General features: G+C 44.5%; 1 protein-coding gene across 1 annotated transcript in view; it reads left to right on the top strand.

Annotated features, from left to right (window-relative positions):
* The first annotated feature begins 367 nt into the window (after positions 1-367).
* The window catches only part of MAN2C1 (mannosidase alpha class 2C member 1), a 1630015-nt gene continuing 1615680 nt past the window's right edge, over positions 368-14702 (top strand). Inside the window, exon 1 of the mRNA XM_044077185.1 lies at positions 368-588. Coding sequence (XP_043933120.1) covers positions 482-588 — 107 coding nt within the window. The 5' untranslated portion in view covers positions 368-481. The remainder of the gene's footprint in view (positions 589-14702) is intronic.

Genomic DNA, 14702 nt, shown 5'->3' with positions numbered 1-14702 from the left:
AATAATGGGGCGACAAAGGCACAAAATAGGGATATTTTTATATTGCTCTTTTAAACTTAGAAAGTTGATAGAATAAAAAGTTTAGTGTCAGCATGCATTTTCTGAAGAATATGAAGTCTAAAGCTCAAATTTCTGTCATAATTTAATGGCTTCAGTCTTCACTGACTTGCCTGAAAAACATATATTCTATGAGGAACAGACCAAAAATGTAAGGCGAAAATCTGGACAGTTGAGAGATATGCCCCCAGTCACCTGCGCACATACTTTTTAATCTCTTCAACGTCACCATACAAGTTACTGGTCAAGCAATAAAACGACAGATTGTGTAAGAGTCACATTAGTTTAGTTTTATTTCCAGACTGGATCGGTTATAGTCTTCAGACTTGAAACCACCCGGACTCGTTAACGAGCGGCACCATACCGTTCCGGTTTCCCGTGGACGGATAAGAAACTGAAATTTGAGTTGTGTTTGTGGAGAAGGATGGCTGTCCAAGTGCCATTTGTACTAAAACACTGTCGAACTACGCTAGAGCGTACTGAAAAGTTTATTTCTTCCGAATATTTCACAGATTGCAACCTACGGGGAAGGTAATGAGAGGTGCTCCGCGCGAAGAGTTCCGCAGTACTTAATTTTACTGAAAACGGCCGCTGTTGGTGTGAAATTGCAAGTTGTTTCTAATCTCATTGGGGAACATTTTGTAATATATATTTATACATATAGTGCTTCCACAAATAATATACATTTTAATCCATCGTAATATACACGGGGGGTTGAAATGAAACTTAGACATCTCAATATTCTGATTGGTTTCTGATCTTTCACCTTTTATCATCTATTTCGCAAGATAAGTAGCGATAATTTCGTTTAGTCATATTAAGGGTAATGTTACAAAAGGTGTGTCTATTGTAACCAGGCGCGGAATTCTATATCCATGTAAAATAAAATTTGTAAGAAAGGCATTTAGACATAAAATCGTGGTGTTCTGAACTGTAATCATTCAGTTCATTTTTCATACGGCAACGACCCCGAAAAAAATCCTCGGGACACGCTTGCACTTGGGTTTCCCACCTGTTCTTTCTGTAGGGCAATTGGCTTTGTATTAAAACAGTACCCCACCGCCATTTCAGCACAGAAATGGGCGTGCCGAAATTGATCGACAGGGCAAGCCAGTGCGACGTGGCATGGTTAGTATGGCTGATTGACAAGCCATCAGATTTGCAAGTGACATTGGGAATATTTGTTATGTGATCGTACTGTGCTGTGCCGTTATGAAAAAAAAAAAACATGTAAATAATAAATATAGTTACCACCTGTTCCTCTTTGCGAGGAACAGTCCACTTTTGGCAGTTGTGTCCTGCGAAAAAAAACTAAAAAATGTAAAATGTCCTGAGATTTTGTGACAAAATGTATTTCTTAAGGTTTCTGCATAAAACAGTTGTTTTGTATCTGAAACACATAAATATTATATGAAATAGCATAAGTACTCAAACCCTACAAAATAAGCTTTTATTTTGGCAAAAAAAATGAAGTTCTATCCTTTGCACTGGCCTGGGGTATATTTTGTCCTTCAAAATCTGACATTTTTATGAAAAATGACCCACTTTGGGCAGTTCAAAAGGTGGCAACCCTATTATACAGCAAGTGTTATTTCACCCAAATCAGTTTCTTTGCTATAGTTTTGTATAGTAATCGGTTTTGCAGGGGGCAAGCCCTTGCACCCCTATGTTTCTTTATCATACCTTTGAACAGTAATGGCTTTGGTAGGGGAGGCAGGCCCCCCTGCACCCCTATGTGCCCACTATCACTACTTAAATACACCAACTCCAAGTAAGCACTGCTGTGAGGAATTTTGTAAACTAGGTGTGGCCACAGTTGCTTATGTTCATTCCTTATGTGTTGCATTGAGGTCCTACTCAGAAGCTTGGTTGAACTGTAGTATTTGGAATGTATCGCATTTCGATTACTATTTTTTATGTATTTAACACCGACTGCTTTTCTGCTACCTCATTTCTCTGTATGTTCAGAAAATTACAATATACACAGTTAAGAAGCCTTGATGGGTTGCCGATACATTCTGTATGCGTACATATTTATATATTGTTTAGGTACGTCACTGCCCAGTTACAGCAGTACGCAGATTCAACCATTTTGAATGAACTACAAGTCAGTGATTTGAATATTCATTTTGTTAACAGAGGTCTTTTTATGTTTTTTTCAGACGTAAACTAACAATAAATATGCGCAGCGCAGGGTGCTGGGTGAAGTTTGGGCGGTCCTTGCTACTGCGCATCTGGTGGGGGTACTGACTTGATCTAATACAAAACCCCTAAGTTTCCTCAAATAGTTGATAAAACAATTAACTTGCATCTGAAACATTTTAACGTGGTATGCAACAACATAAATATTCAGAATTTGATAAAAGTAAGCTTTTATTTTGGCACCAAAATTAATATCAGTCTTTTGTAGTGGTTATGTTTATAGTTCGTCCTGCGAAATTACACATCTGATGTTATAAATCTTTGTTCATACATTACAGATAGGACCTCGGTTCCATCCTCGGAACCGATACGGCCGTTTTCCAGCTCGCGCAAGCCAAAAACTCTCAGCTAAGAACCTACCCACAATGCCAATCTCCTAGATACTCCAGATCTCGTTTGCCGTATTCCTAGTCAGACGTGTTAGCCATCTCAGTCAAAGCTAAGTAGTAAATTGTTTTTATGACAGTTTTTCTTCTAAATTACTACATTTTTAGACAAGTTAGCCTCTTCTCACTGTCGCCTATAACCTAGGCCTTTTTCCTACCCTTTTCCTTGGTAATTTAATTTTTTACCCTTTTTGTTACTGTCCTTCTCTCCTGTCTTTGACAGGCCTTCCCTTTTTACTAGTGGTATTTCTTAACATAACATCACTGGTATTTTACTTCCTTATTTTTTCTATAGGATAGCATTGTTTCCTTACCATGTCAGACAAGGTTAAGTTAGGTTTTAAACAGTGTGCAAGTGTGGACGTAAGATGCCTAACTCAGATACACATGTCAGTTGTGTCTACTGTTTGGGCGTGGATCATATTAAAGCTGATTGTGACATTTGTGCTAGTTTTAGTAATCGGACAGTAGCAGAACATAAGAATAAACTTATTTTAAAAGGTTTACTCAAGACACCTTTCTCGGAGGCTCTGTCTGGGTCGGAGGTCTCACCCCCTCCTAAGACCAAAAAATATAAGGAAAAATGGAGCCACTCTGTTCCTGCATCTCCGTCAGTTACAGACCGAGTCGGCTCCATGCTTTGCCGGTGCCCTCGGCGCAGACCTCCTCGGCACCAAGATCTGTGTCCTCTCCCTCGGTGCCAGTCATGGTATTCACTCCTGTTTCGGTTCCAACTACGGCACCACTGACTTCGGTGCCATCCTTGGTACCTACATTGGTTCCGATGAATGTACATGCCTCAGCACCATCCTCGTCCATGGTGCCGACAGTTTCCTCGGCTCCATGGTCTCCGATGACTGTACATGGCTCGGCATCATCCCCGTTCACGGTACCGACTGCTTCCTCGGCTTCATGGGCTCCGATGACTGTACATGCCTTGGCACCATCCCAGGCCATGGTGCTGACAGTTTCTTCGGCTCCAGAATTCGAATACCTGCCAAGGACAAGATATTCTCCAACTTACGACCTTTCTTGGGGCAGAGGTGTAGTCCCTTTCTAGAAAGACCTAATTCTCCTTCAGCAGCCTCCTTTAGATCCACTAGGAGTTTTTCTGAACTAGACCTAGTGCGGGTTGTGGACCAGCTTCTGGCAGCTAGGAGCTTGCTCATTCCAGCAAGACCTTCCGTCCCTCCTGGCTCAGAATCTTTTACCTCATCTTCCCCTGCTTATCCTCCTCCAGCACACACCCTGTTCCCAATACCGATGTCCGCTTTGGTACATACTGTCTTGGGTCCTACAGCAGTGTCTCCCCTGTCTGCACCAACCACCCTTGCCGCATCGGCTATGATGGAGCCGATGTTTTCTCGGAGCGGTGCTTGGACTGTCCGTACCTTGGTACCTAATCCGGCACCTATTTTCTCACTGGCACCGTGTATGTCCACAGCTCCGACGGCTTCCAGTTCTCTCAGAACCCCTCAACTAGAGGTGGAGTCGAGTGGGCCTGCTGTACAGGTGATGGAAAGGGTCCTTCATTCCGAAGGCTCACAGCCAGCCCTAGGACACCAGTATCAGAAACCTCTCCTAGCATGCTCCTCTCCCAACCCGCTATGTTGGGTCCCCGAGCACGGGAGTCACATGAATCCCCTGTGAAGGGAACCCATTCTCTGGAGTCCTCCTCAGAAGATCCCACTGGAGAGCCACCCCGGGAGAAATGGTGCAAGAGGAAGCACCTTGACTCCCCGGAGGAATCTGTCACAGAAGACACTGATTGTGATGAGGGAAAAGGGTCCCCATATTCTCCCCCAGATGACGTCTCATTCGGAGACATTCTTGAAATTCTCAAACAGCAGGGGGAAATGGAAGTCCTCTAACCCTTCTTCTGAGGAATCGGTGTTTCTGCAGGCCTTCCGTGCCCAGCCATCTACTTCCTGGGTGACCCCACCAGCAGATGATCTTGTTAAACTAATTGTGCAGCGTGCCTGGAAGGCCCCGGACAATGTAGAACCTGTCCCCCGGAGGCTGGACAAAATTTTATCTACACCTGAAGACCAGCCCCATTGGTCCAAGCACCTGACAGTTGATTCTATGGTTTTGGCGGTGGCCACCAAGCGGGAACTAGCAGACGATAGTTCCACTGTCCATCCTCCAAATGGAGTCCTGGACCATGGACAGATTAGGGAAGCGGACTGTGCGTTGGCGACCTTCGCCATTCGGTCTCTGAATTTTGTGGCACACTTCACTCGATTCTAGAGAGACCTAATTCTTGCAATGTCTTCCTCTTTGGTGGGGGTACTGCCCGATGAGGTGCGTGACACTGTCGCCTCGTAGCTAGCTACCCTTGAATCCATCTCAAACTCCTCGATGCGTTTGATATCTCACACCACTGAGGGGGCAGCTCGAGCTGCCGCATCTGGTGTTGTCATGAGACTTAATGCTTGGATGCGATTGTGTGACTTCGCAGACCCCTTTAAGTCTTCCTTTATCAATGCACCTGTTGACAAATCTGCACTTTCTGGACCCAAGGTACGAGACACACTTGCATGTAGTGAGAAAGACAGACAGACCTTGTCTGCTGTGGGCATACACTTTTCCAACCCCCAAAGGTCCTAATCCAGGAACCAGAAGGGAGGAAAGATATGGTTCAAGAAATCCCAGGGATCCTTTCGTGACACTCGTGGTGAACAACCCAACTAGGGCAGAGTGGGCAATTCATATGGAAGACGCCCCTTTCGGGGTAGAGGGAGTCCACGTAACCAGGTAGCCAGAGATTCTTTCTCCAGCAGACCCTACCAGCACTCCTGAGCAGCCGCCCGATTGCTTTCCTCTGGAAGCAGTCGGGGGGGTCGTTTTTCTCTGCATCTACCAGCCTGGCATCTTATTACTACCGATGTTTGAGGACAGAGAATAATATCCAGAGGCTACCAAATACCATTCAACTTGACTCCCAGACCCATCAAACGAATCCCCGATGTACCACCCAATCAGAGGGAATTAGCAGCCTTAGAAATAGAAAAACTGCTAAGAAAAAGAGTCATCCAACCAGTCCCACCAGAACAGACAGGATCCGGGTTTTACTCGTGATTCTTTTTAGAACCAAAAAAAGACAGGGGACTGGAGACCAATCCTGGATCTCAGCCTACTGAACAAATTTATCAAACCTCAAAAATGCCGGATGGTCACAGCACAGTCCATTCTTCCCTTCCTAGGGAGGGACAACTGGATGTGCTCTACAGACCTATGGGATGCGTACTACCACATAAAGATGGATCACCGCTCACGGAGGTTTCTCCGCTTCCAGCTGGGAGCCAATCACTACCAGTTCAGGGCACTGCCATTCGGTCTCTCGACAGCCCCCTGAGTGTTCACCAAATGTATGGCAGTTGTGATAGCCCATCTTCGACTACAAGGACTCCAGGTGTTTCCCTGTCTAGATGACTGGCTTCTTACCGTTCCGACCAGGAATCTCCTAGTCCGCAGCCTCTCTTACACTCAAGGTCTCGCTCTCTGATTGAGGATTACAGTCAACAAAGGCAAATCTCAGATGTCCCCTACGAAGACACTGGAATTTATTGGAGCGGTCTTCGACACAACATCATGTCAAGCTTCTCTCTCCCCTCACAGGCTTTTGAAAATAAGACACCAAATTCAAGACCTTCTTCCTCACACGTTTGTACCAGCATATCCTGTACTGCAACTCTTGGGCTCCATGGCAGCTGCCATTACTTTAGTACCAATGGCGAGATTGCACATATGAATACTGCAGTGGCTCCTTTCCGCACAGTGGTCATTGTTAACCCACCCACTCAACTACATGATACGCCTTACAAACCGTTGCATGAAGAAATGCTATGGTGGATGTAGCCACAAAAGAATCTTTGGTATCGACTGTTCTGTCTTCCTCAACCCACGGCCAGGGTGACCATGAACGCTTCACTGTTGGGGGGGATTTTCAGGGAAAGACTGTCCAAGGCACCTGGATCCCCATCGAGGCCAACTTGCACATAAATGTCTTGGAACTGAGGGCAGTTCTCTTAGCATTGCAAGTGTTCCATGCATCCCTACCCTCGGGGACCATTGCAATTCAATCAGACAACGTTAGTCGTCTGGTATACCAACAAGCAAGGTGGAACCAGATCTTACCCCCTGTGTCAGGAAGCCATGAGGATTTGGCACTGGGCGATAACTTCCAATCACCTTCTTATAGCAACGCGCATTCCCGGGAGTTCCAACCTTATTGCAGACAATCTGAGCAGGAACATCCTGATGCCTCACGAGTTGTCCCTCAACCCTGTAATAGCAGATCGGATCTTCCAACATTGGGGCAAGCCTTGCTGCGACCTGTTTGCTTCCCCCCTGAACTACAAATGCAGGAGCTATTTTGCCTTGATCCCCCCTCAAGAGGAACCACCGAGGGATGCTGTAACGCACGATTGGCCCCCGGGTCTTCTGTATGCCTTTCCCCTTATTCCAAAATTTCTCCAGAAAGCTCAGAGGTTGAAAAGCAAAGTGATCCTCATTGCTCCCTACTGACCATTTCAAGTCTGGTTCCCGTTTCTATGGCCTCATCTGATTCACAACCCGTGGATCCTGGATCATTCCTAGGACCTGTTATCCCATCCTCAGGGATTGATTCATCCGAACCTGCACAGTCTCAAGCTCACAGCTTGGTTCCTCCACTTCCAGTGATTGCCAGGCTGCCTGACATCCCATCTCCAGTTCGTGAAATTCTTCTGGCCTCACACAAACCTTCCACTAGAAAGGTTTATTCTAGTAAATGGACTAGGTTCTCTATTTGGGCCAAAGACCAGAACTTAGACCCTTTCTCTATGCCTATTCAAAATATTCTACAATACCTGACTACTCTTCTACATGCAGGAGCCTCAGCTTCAACGATCACTGTACATTTAGCAGCTATCGCCAGTTTTCATAATGGTCTTGATAATTCTTCATTTAATTCACACCGCCTATGCAAGACCTTTTTAAAGGAAGTATTACATGTTAAACTTCTGGTCAAGCCTCCCTTAGAACCCTGGGACTTGACTTTGGTGCTTCAGTCTCTCACAGGCTCTCCCTTCGAGCCGTTTGATTTATGTGATTTGAAATTTTTGTCATGGAAAACCATACTTCTAGTAGCACTCACCTCAGCGAGAAGGGTCTATGTTATATATTCGAACTTTCAAAATGTCGATTGCCATATGTTCAAGACTATATGGTCGATATTTGCAAGTTCGAATATATAATAAAAAAAAAAGAAAAACATACCTTAACAGTGAGCCCACCCTACTTAAATATACCAACTTTGAGACCGCGCTTCAGTGCAGAAAAGGGAAATTCTCCCGTTCTGCACCATATGGCGCCATTAAAGTCAACCTTCAGAACACTTGAAATGTCGATCATATGGTCTTGACCATATGACAATCGACATTTCAAATGCTCGTTTATTTGACATAGACCCAGCGAGAAGAGTAGCTGAGCTGCAGGCCTTGAGTGTCAAGAGTTCTTACTTGATCTTCCACATGGATAGGGTGTCCCTTCGTACTGACCCTTCTTTCTTGCCCAAGGTCATTTCTGGCTTTTCCATTAACCAATCTATTGACCTGCCAGTTTTCTTCCCAAGGCATTCTAACAGAGGGGAGTACCTTTTGCACACCCTTGATGTGCACTGGCAGCTTCGTTGTTATTTGGACAGGACAAAATCTTTCAGGAAAACAGACCAATTTTTTGTGGCCTTTGCAGGATCCAGATTGGGTAAACCTGTTTCCAAAGTGACTTTATCCTCTTGGCTTAGAAACGTCATTACCTTTATCTACCAACAGAGTAAGCTACCCTTACCTTCCAGAATAAAGGCTCATTCTACCAGATCTATGGCTACTTCTGTAGCTTTTCATTCCAGAGCCTGTATGGATGATATGTGCACAGCAGCCACTTGGGCAAGACCTCATACCTTCATGTCTCATTACAAATTGGATTTGGCCTCCAGGGGACGAGCATCTTTTTGTTCTATGGTGCTCAGAATATCCTTCCTTAGGGCCACCCAGGACTCAAGTAGCTGGGCACTCGGTCCTATCTGTAATGTATGAGCAAAGATTTACAACATCAAATAAAGAAGTTATGTCTTACCATAACATTCCATCTGTGTTGTAGATCTTTGTTCATTCATTACTTCCCGCCCTCCTTCCCCCTGCCAGGATTCCTGGTGGACTTTAGGAACTCCTGGTTAGGGTATTTGCTCAGACAGAGCCTCCTACCTTTTTTCCTATTACTACATCTTTTATCTAGGGCAGGCAAACTCGATCTGGAGTATCAAGGAGTGGGGTATTGTGGGTAAATTCTTAGCTGAGAGTTTTTGGCTTGTGCAAGCTGGAAAACAGCCATATCGGTTCCGAGGACGGAACTGAGGTCCTATCTGCAATGAATGAACAAAGATCTATAACACAGATGGAACCTTATTGTAAGACATAACTTCCTTTGTTCAGAAAAAAAGATGCCCCACATTGGGTGTTTAATTGGTGAGAGTCACTGTGGTACTAGACTGAGCCGAGCAGGCCAGACATGCCTATTGCCTGCAAACAGTCTCCCTGTAATCCTGTAGAACCCCGAGGCTTTCCAAGTGAAACCGAGGGAAAACTTCTTTCATGTTCTAGGTCAAGTCTGAGGCATCCTTCCAATGGGATACACGTGATACATGCCCTACTAGATAATGAGACCACCTTACCTGACTCTTGTCAAAGTGGCGGAGCAGAGACTGTACTGAAAGAACTCCCTAGATATGAGCTACTCCAATGGGTCACTTGTGGAGGCCACCAAGTCTGACAAACAACCTGTCTGTACATAGACCTCTGCTGTCGCTGTTATGGAGGACTGTTCCCATTTTCAGGTACGATTTACCACTGCAGATGGTGTAACCATGTTCATAGGATCATAGGAAGTTGCTAGGCTGTTGGCCCTGAGGCCCTTATAAGCCTAGCCAAGAGTTTGGCCCATGTTTAGACAAGTCAGTACCCAAAGCCCCTGTCCAGCAGGGACACAGGTGGAATCCAGGGGTGTATTTTCGGTTTCCCATTGACTTATCCAGGTTGTGCTTGAAAAGGGATAATGAGGTACTCTGCTTGACGTGGAGAGGGAGTCTATACCACAGATGGGGGACTCCCTGGGACACAAATCTATCCCGCCAACAAGTCCTATTGATGTCACAGACCAGGTTGAGGTTGCGCGTGTGGGTTACTCGTGTGGAGCTTGACTTGCAGATATGCAGCAGTCCCATCAAGGCGGGGTCTGAGATTGCTTTGTATGCCAGACAGAGGTTACCTCTGAGGAGCCTGTATGAAACTGAGTGGAAGGACAGGGCTTTTACCTTATCTGTGTAGGGTAGATGTTTGAGGCCTTCGATTTTTCTGGTGAGGAACCTCTGTGGTCTCTCCAGCTGCTGCATGTGTTTTGCGAGGTACAGGCCGAATGGGGCGTTGTACTCAATAATTGGCCTTATAAAGGAAGAATACAGGGATGCTATGACTTCTTGTCCCTGGATGAGATACCCTTACGTATGAGGTGGGCCATGTAGAAAGCTTTCTGTACAACAGAAGCAACATGGTGGTCAAAAGTCAGGTTGCTATCAACATAGGTGCCCAAATCCCTCACAACGGATTGCGTGCTTAGGGCATTATTAATATGATAATGTGTGGGGACGTCCTCTCCCCAAAGGGAATGATGATGCATTTTTTTAGTATTCAGCTTGAGGCCATGTTTCTGGTACCAGTCATTTGTTTGGGTGAGACCCTCTTGGAGGACGTCCACATCACTTGACGAATTGATGACCATGCCCAGCTTGCAGTCATCTGCAAACTTGGTCAGCCATAACCCACTGGTTTTGGCCTGCACCTCAGAGAAGTATATCCCAAATAACAGAGGCCCCTATACCGATCCCTGGGGTACGCTGCTCATTATGAGTCTACTGCTTGAGGTTGCTTCCCCTATTTTGTTTAGGTGGGTTCTGTCAGTGAGCCAGTTTGCTACCCATCTGATAACATATGGATTGATGCCTAGTTAAGAGAGTTTATCTATTATGCCTGAGTGGGGAATAGTGTCGAAGGCTTTGGACAGGTCATGGTAGGCGGTGTGCATGGTCTTCCCCTTGTCCATGGCTTTGGTGACTGTTAAATCTGGTCGACTTCTTTGAGACAGACACAACCTCCCCTTGACAAAGCCAGACTGTTGGGTCAAGTGTTTGGAGGTTGCCAATGTCCCTGTTAATGAGGTCCATAGTAATCCATTCCATGGCCTTGCAGATCAGGCTAGTTAGGCTGATGGGTCTGTAATTTCCTGGATCGGTGGATGCTCCACCTTTATGTAAAGGAATGACACTGACTGTCCTCCACTCGGCTGGGACAAAGCTGGTACTCGGGCTTTGGTTGAATAGGGTGTCTAATGGTGCTGCAAGTTCATGCCTGAGTTTGTGTAGGCTGCAGCCTGAGAAGTTATCGGGTCCCATGGAGGCTGTATTTTTTGCCTTTGAGAGGGCAGTGATGACTTGTTCCCTAGAGATAAGGGTTGGGGAGGCAGGTACTGGGGTTGTCCTGATTTTACTGATGGGGACAGAGGGGTGAAGTTTTTGCTGAATCTGTCAGACAGTAGGTTGGCTATATCTACAGCATTTGTGTATGTGGTGTCCTTGACCATCAGTTCTGAACAGATCTGGGTGCTTCCTTTGAGATTGCGGACATATGTGAAGAAGGCCTTGTGATTGTCTCTAGTAGACATGGCCAATTTGGACAGACATGGACAATTTGGACTCTAAGTTGGCTTTAGAGGATTTCAATAGTGATTATATTTGCTTGTTCAGGCTAAGGAGATGTTACTTCAATTAGGCACTTGTTCCGTCTTGGTCCTGGACAGCAGTTTTTTTTCCCTTTTGTTATATAGTTTTATTGCAGATGTCCACCAGACAGGTTTACTCTTCCTTGCAGAGGATTATTTTTGTCCTGTTAGGTATTCCTGATTCCATGCAGCTGTATAAGTTCTCGTATAGTACTTTGGTGTAGATTTGAACATTGGTGCCAGTTCCAGCAGAGGGGGAGGGGGCTGTGAAGCTGTTTATACCTTCCCTCAGGAGGTTGTAATCAGCTTTGTAGAAGTTTTTTTGTCTGACCCTAGCTAGGGGGAGAGGTCAGGGGAGACGCTGACTTTGAAAGTGACTGCTTTATGGTCGGATCTTACCAGGGAGGATGATACTGTAGGGGTGCTGCAGTGGTTAGTCATGCTGGTTAATACCAAGTCCAAGATATTATCACCTCTTGTGCGGGTATCTACTACCTTTTCCAAGGCATTTGCATTGATAAAATTGAAGAATCTCTGGGAATTTGCATTCTGGCATGTGTAGTTTTTCCAGTCTATGGTTGGGTAGTTAAAGTCACCCAGGATCAGGGTAAAGTGTTGAATCTTGATAGATTCAGAGGTCCAGATAGGTGGAGTGGGTAGCCTGAGTCATATGTGGGGGCCTGTAGCTAGCTATGATTTGAATAGGGGTCTTGTCAACGGTTAACTGCACCTGGAGTGTCTCCTGTGTGTCATACAGTTTGACCAGCCTGGAGGTGTGTGTGCCTTTAATATATACATTGAAACTACACCTCCTTTGGCTTTGCTGTCCACAGTTTGGAGTTTGAATGTATGATAGGGTGAGTAACAAGGTAAGGCTGGTGTGCTCTCTGCATCCTTGAACCAGGTTTCTGTAACTGCACAAATGTCAGCATCTTCCAGGGATAAGAATGCTTGCAATAAGTGCAGTTTCATGTTTAGACTCCTAGCGTTTAGCAGCATGACCTTTAATTTGCATTTTATTATGTTGATTTTATCAAATTGAGGACTTTTCTTTTGGAGGTATATCCTTATTTTAAAGCTTGAGTTGAACATTTACACAATTTTTGACCACCCCTATTACACATGATTTCTGAAGCTGTCTGATACACAGATAACCATACCACATGACCAGCATACTAGTGGCACTAGTAATTTAAAAAAAGAGACAGGCCTCTTGCATCTTGTGTGGTAGAATTTTGCAGTACAGTTAAAGTCTACAAATTTTACACTGTACCTTTGATAATTTACTGATATTTTCAATAATTTTTGCCACTCTGTTTTAAAATGTGTTTCTTAGTAGTATTATACATTCCTTCTGGAAGCAGAAGAGTTTTGAGCTATTCTGTACATTCAAATTTTATGCTAGTTGATGTCCAGATTTTTGGCAGGATGTACCTACCCTTCAAGGGCCTTTGTTCCTATTTTCAGTGTATACATATTGAGTGGTATGCTGTACTATCTGTCAGGGGTTGGAGATTTGCTTGTCTTTACTTCAAAATGTCCAATTTAGAGAGTGTAACCCCCATTTTTGACAAGTGATATAGTGATTATACTATGCCAAAAAATGTTCCAATTTTATGATATGCTTGTGTTTTATTTTGCACTGTGTGCATATGGAGCATGCAGAGTTGCATACTTTACAATACTCATATGAACGAGACACTGATTTGAAGTATGTTAAAAATATTTGGACTTAAAACTGGAAGATAGTGCTATGTAGAAGAAAGGTAGAAAAGTATGGCAATAATGTACTATTCCATGTGTGCATGTTACTCTTAAGTTTTTTGCATAGTTTGACTTGCACAGTTATTTATTTATGTAGTTATTCTTTCCTTGCTGTAGTTCCTCTTCTGACAATTGAGCTTCCCTCTTGGCCCCTGGGTGTGGATGAGCATAGCTGGAACAGTGCTGTCGTCTGCATGGGGATCAGGGTTTTGTATGTACTAACATTTTACCTAATCATGCCCAGTGATTCCTTTGAAGTTGGAAGTGTAGTGGATGTTGTGCTGAACTGTCATTTGAACAGTGGAGTTAAGCCCAACAGATGTCTTAGCATTTTCTATGCCAAGGAGCTCAGCAGAGCACTCATTCCAGAGATACCTTCCACCCGGAGAGAACCAAGTGGGCTCAGCTTCTCCTTGTCTTCTAACCCCCAGCTTCTCCAGTACCAAAACCTCTAATCAATCTGTTTTTTTGAGCTCTTCACTCTCCTGCATTATCCAATGGCCTTGTTCCCTTGTGCCCCATATCTATCCCCTGGTCTACCAGATTTCTCTGTTAAATTTCCTTGCTTTACTCCATTCAAGCTGGGACCAATTCCAGAGTTTAAGGGTGCCTGTGGGGGTCTTGCAGTTATTTTCTGCTGGGGGGGTTGCTTATTTTGGTCTTCCTCACCTCTGCAGCTGTGTCTCCATCTTTTCTCCTTTTTGGACTATACCCTCTCCCAGTTGAGCATCTCTAGCCTTCAATGGAGATCACTGCGGAAAAAGCCCATGCAACCATCCACCCCCTTGGATGGACATGGCCATCCTCTCGTGCTGCTCAGTCAGTCACCCGAGCCACTACTTGAACCCGGGTCATCTGGGCTGTAGTCAGGGCTTTATCCATCTATGCCACTGGAACAGTACAAGCCCAGGTTGTATGGGTTGTAGTTGGAGCTCTGTTCCTTCTATCCCATATGCCATTTGTTTTTGAGCATGTGGAAAGAACTTGAACATCAGAATTGAAAGCCATGGTAATGATTGCTTAAAATCACCAAGATGTCAGACATATTCAATTAATTTTTAAAACATTTTCAGTACAAAAGTTGTTGGTGTGGTACTAGTGAAGTGCCTGATAATTAAAGCACCTGGTTTTGATTTGCATACTGATGTACCCTGATGTGCATCCTGCTTATGACAACAATCAGTTAAGTGAAGAACTTTGTCAGATCACAGCATCCTTCATTTACATTACCTTAAGTCAGTAGAGTCATCGTAAGATGATAGACCTAGAACACCTTGCCAGAGTCCTTTTTTATAAGATGCTGTTACCCCAATAAGTAATTGAATTCTAAACATCTGTTATACTGCTTCAACACTGTAACAGAGACATTTCAACAACGCAACATAAAAAAACATTGTTACATTTGTGTTCATATTTAAAAACTAAGGAAATAGATGAGCAGTAATGCCTGACGGGATGTGTGTTATGTCAGTAATGCCT

The sequence above is a fragment of the Protopterus annectens genome, chromosome 7.part0, assembly GCF_019279795.1.
Source record: "Protopterus annectens isolate FY-2018-M chromosome 7.part0, PAN1.0, whole genome shotgun sequence".
Classification (NCBI taxonomy): Eukaryota; Metazoa; Chordata; order Ceratodontiformes; family Protopteridae; genus Protopterus; species Protopterus annectens.
Note: the sequence above shows the minus strand (reverse complement) of the source record. Positions and strands in the feature narration are given on the sequence as shown.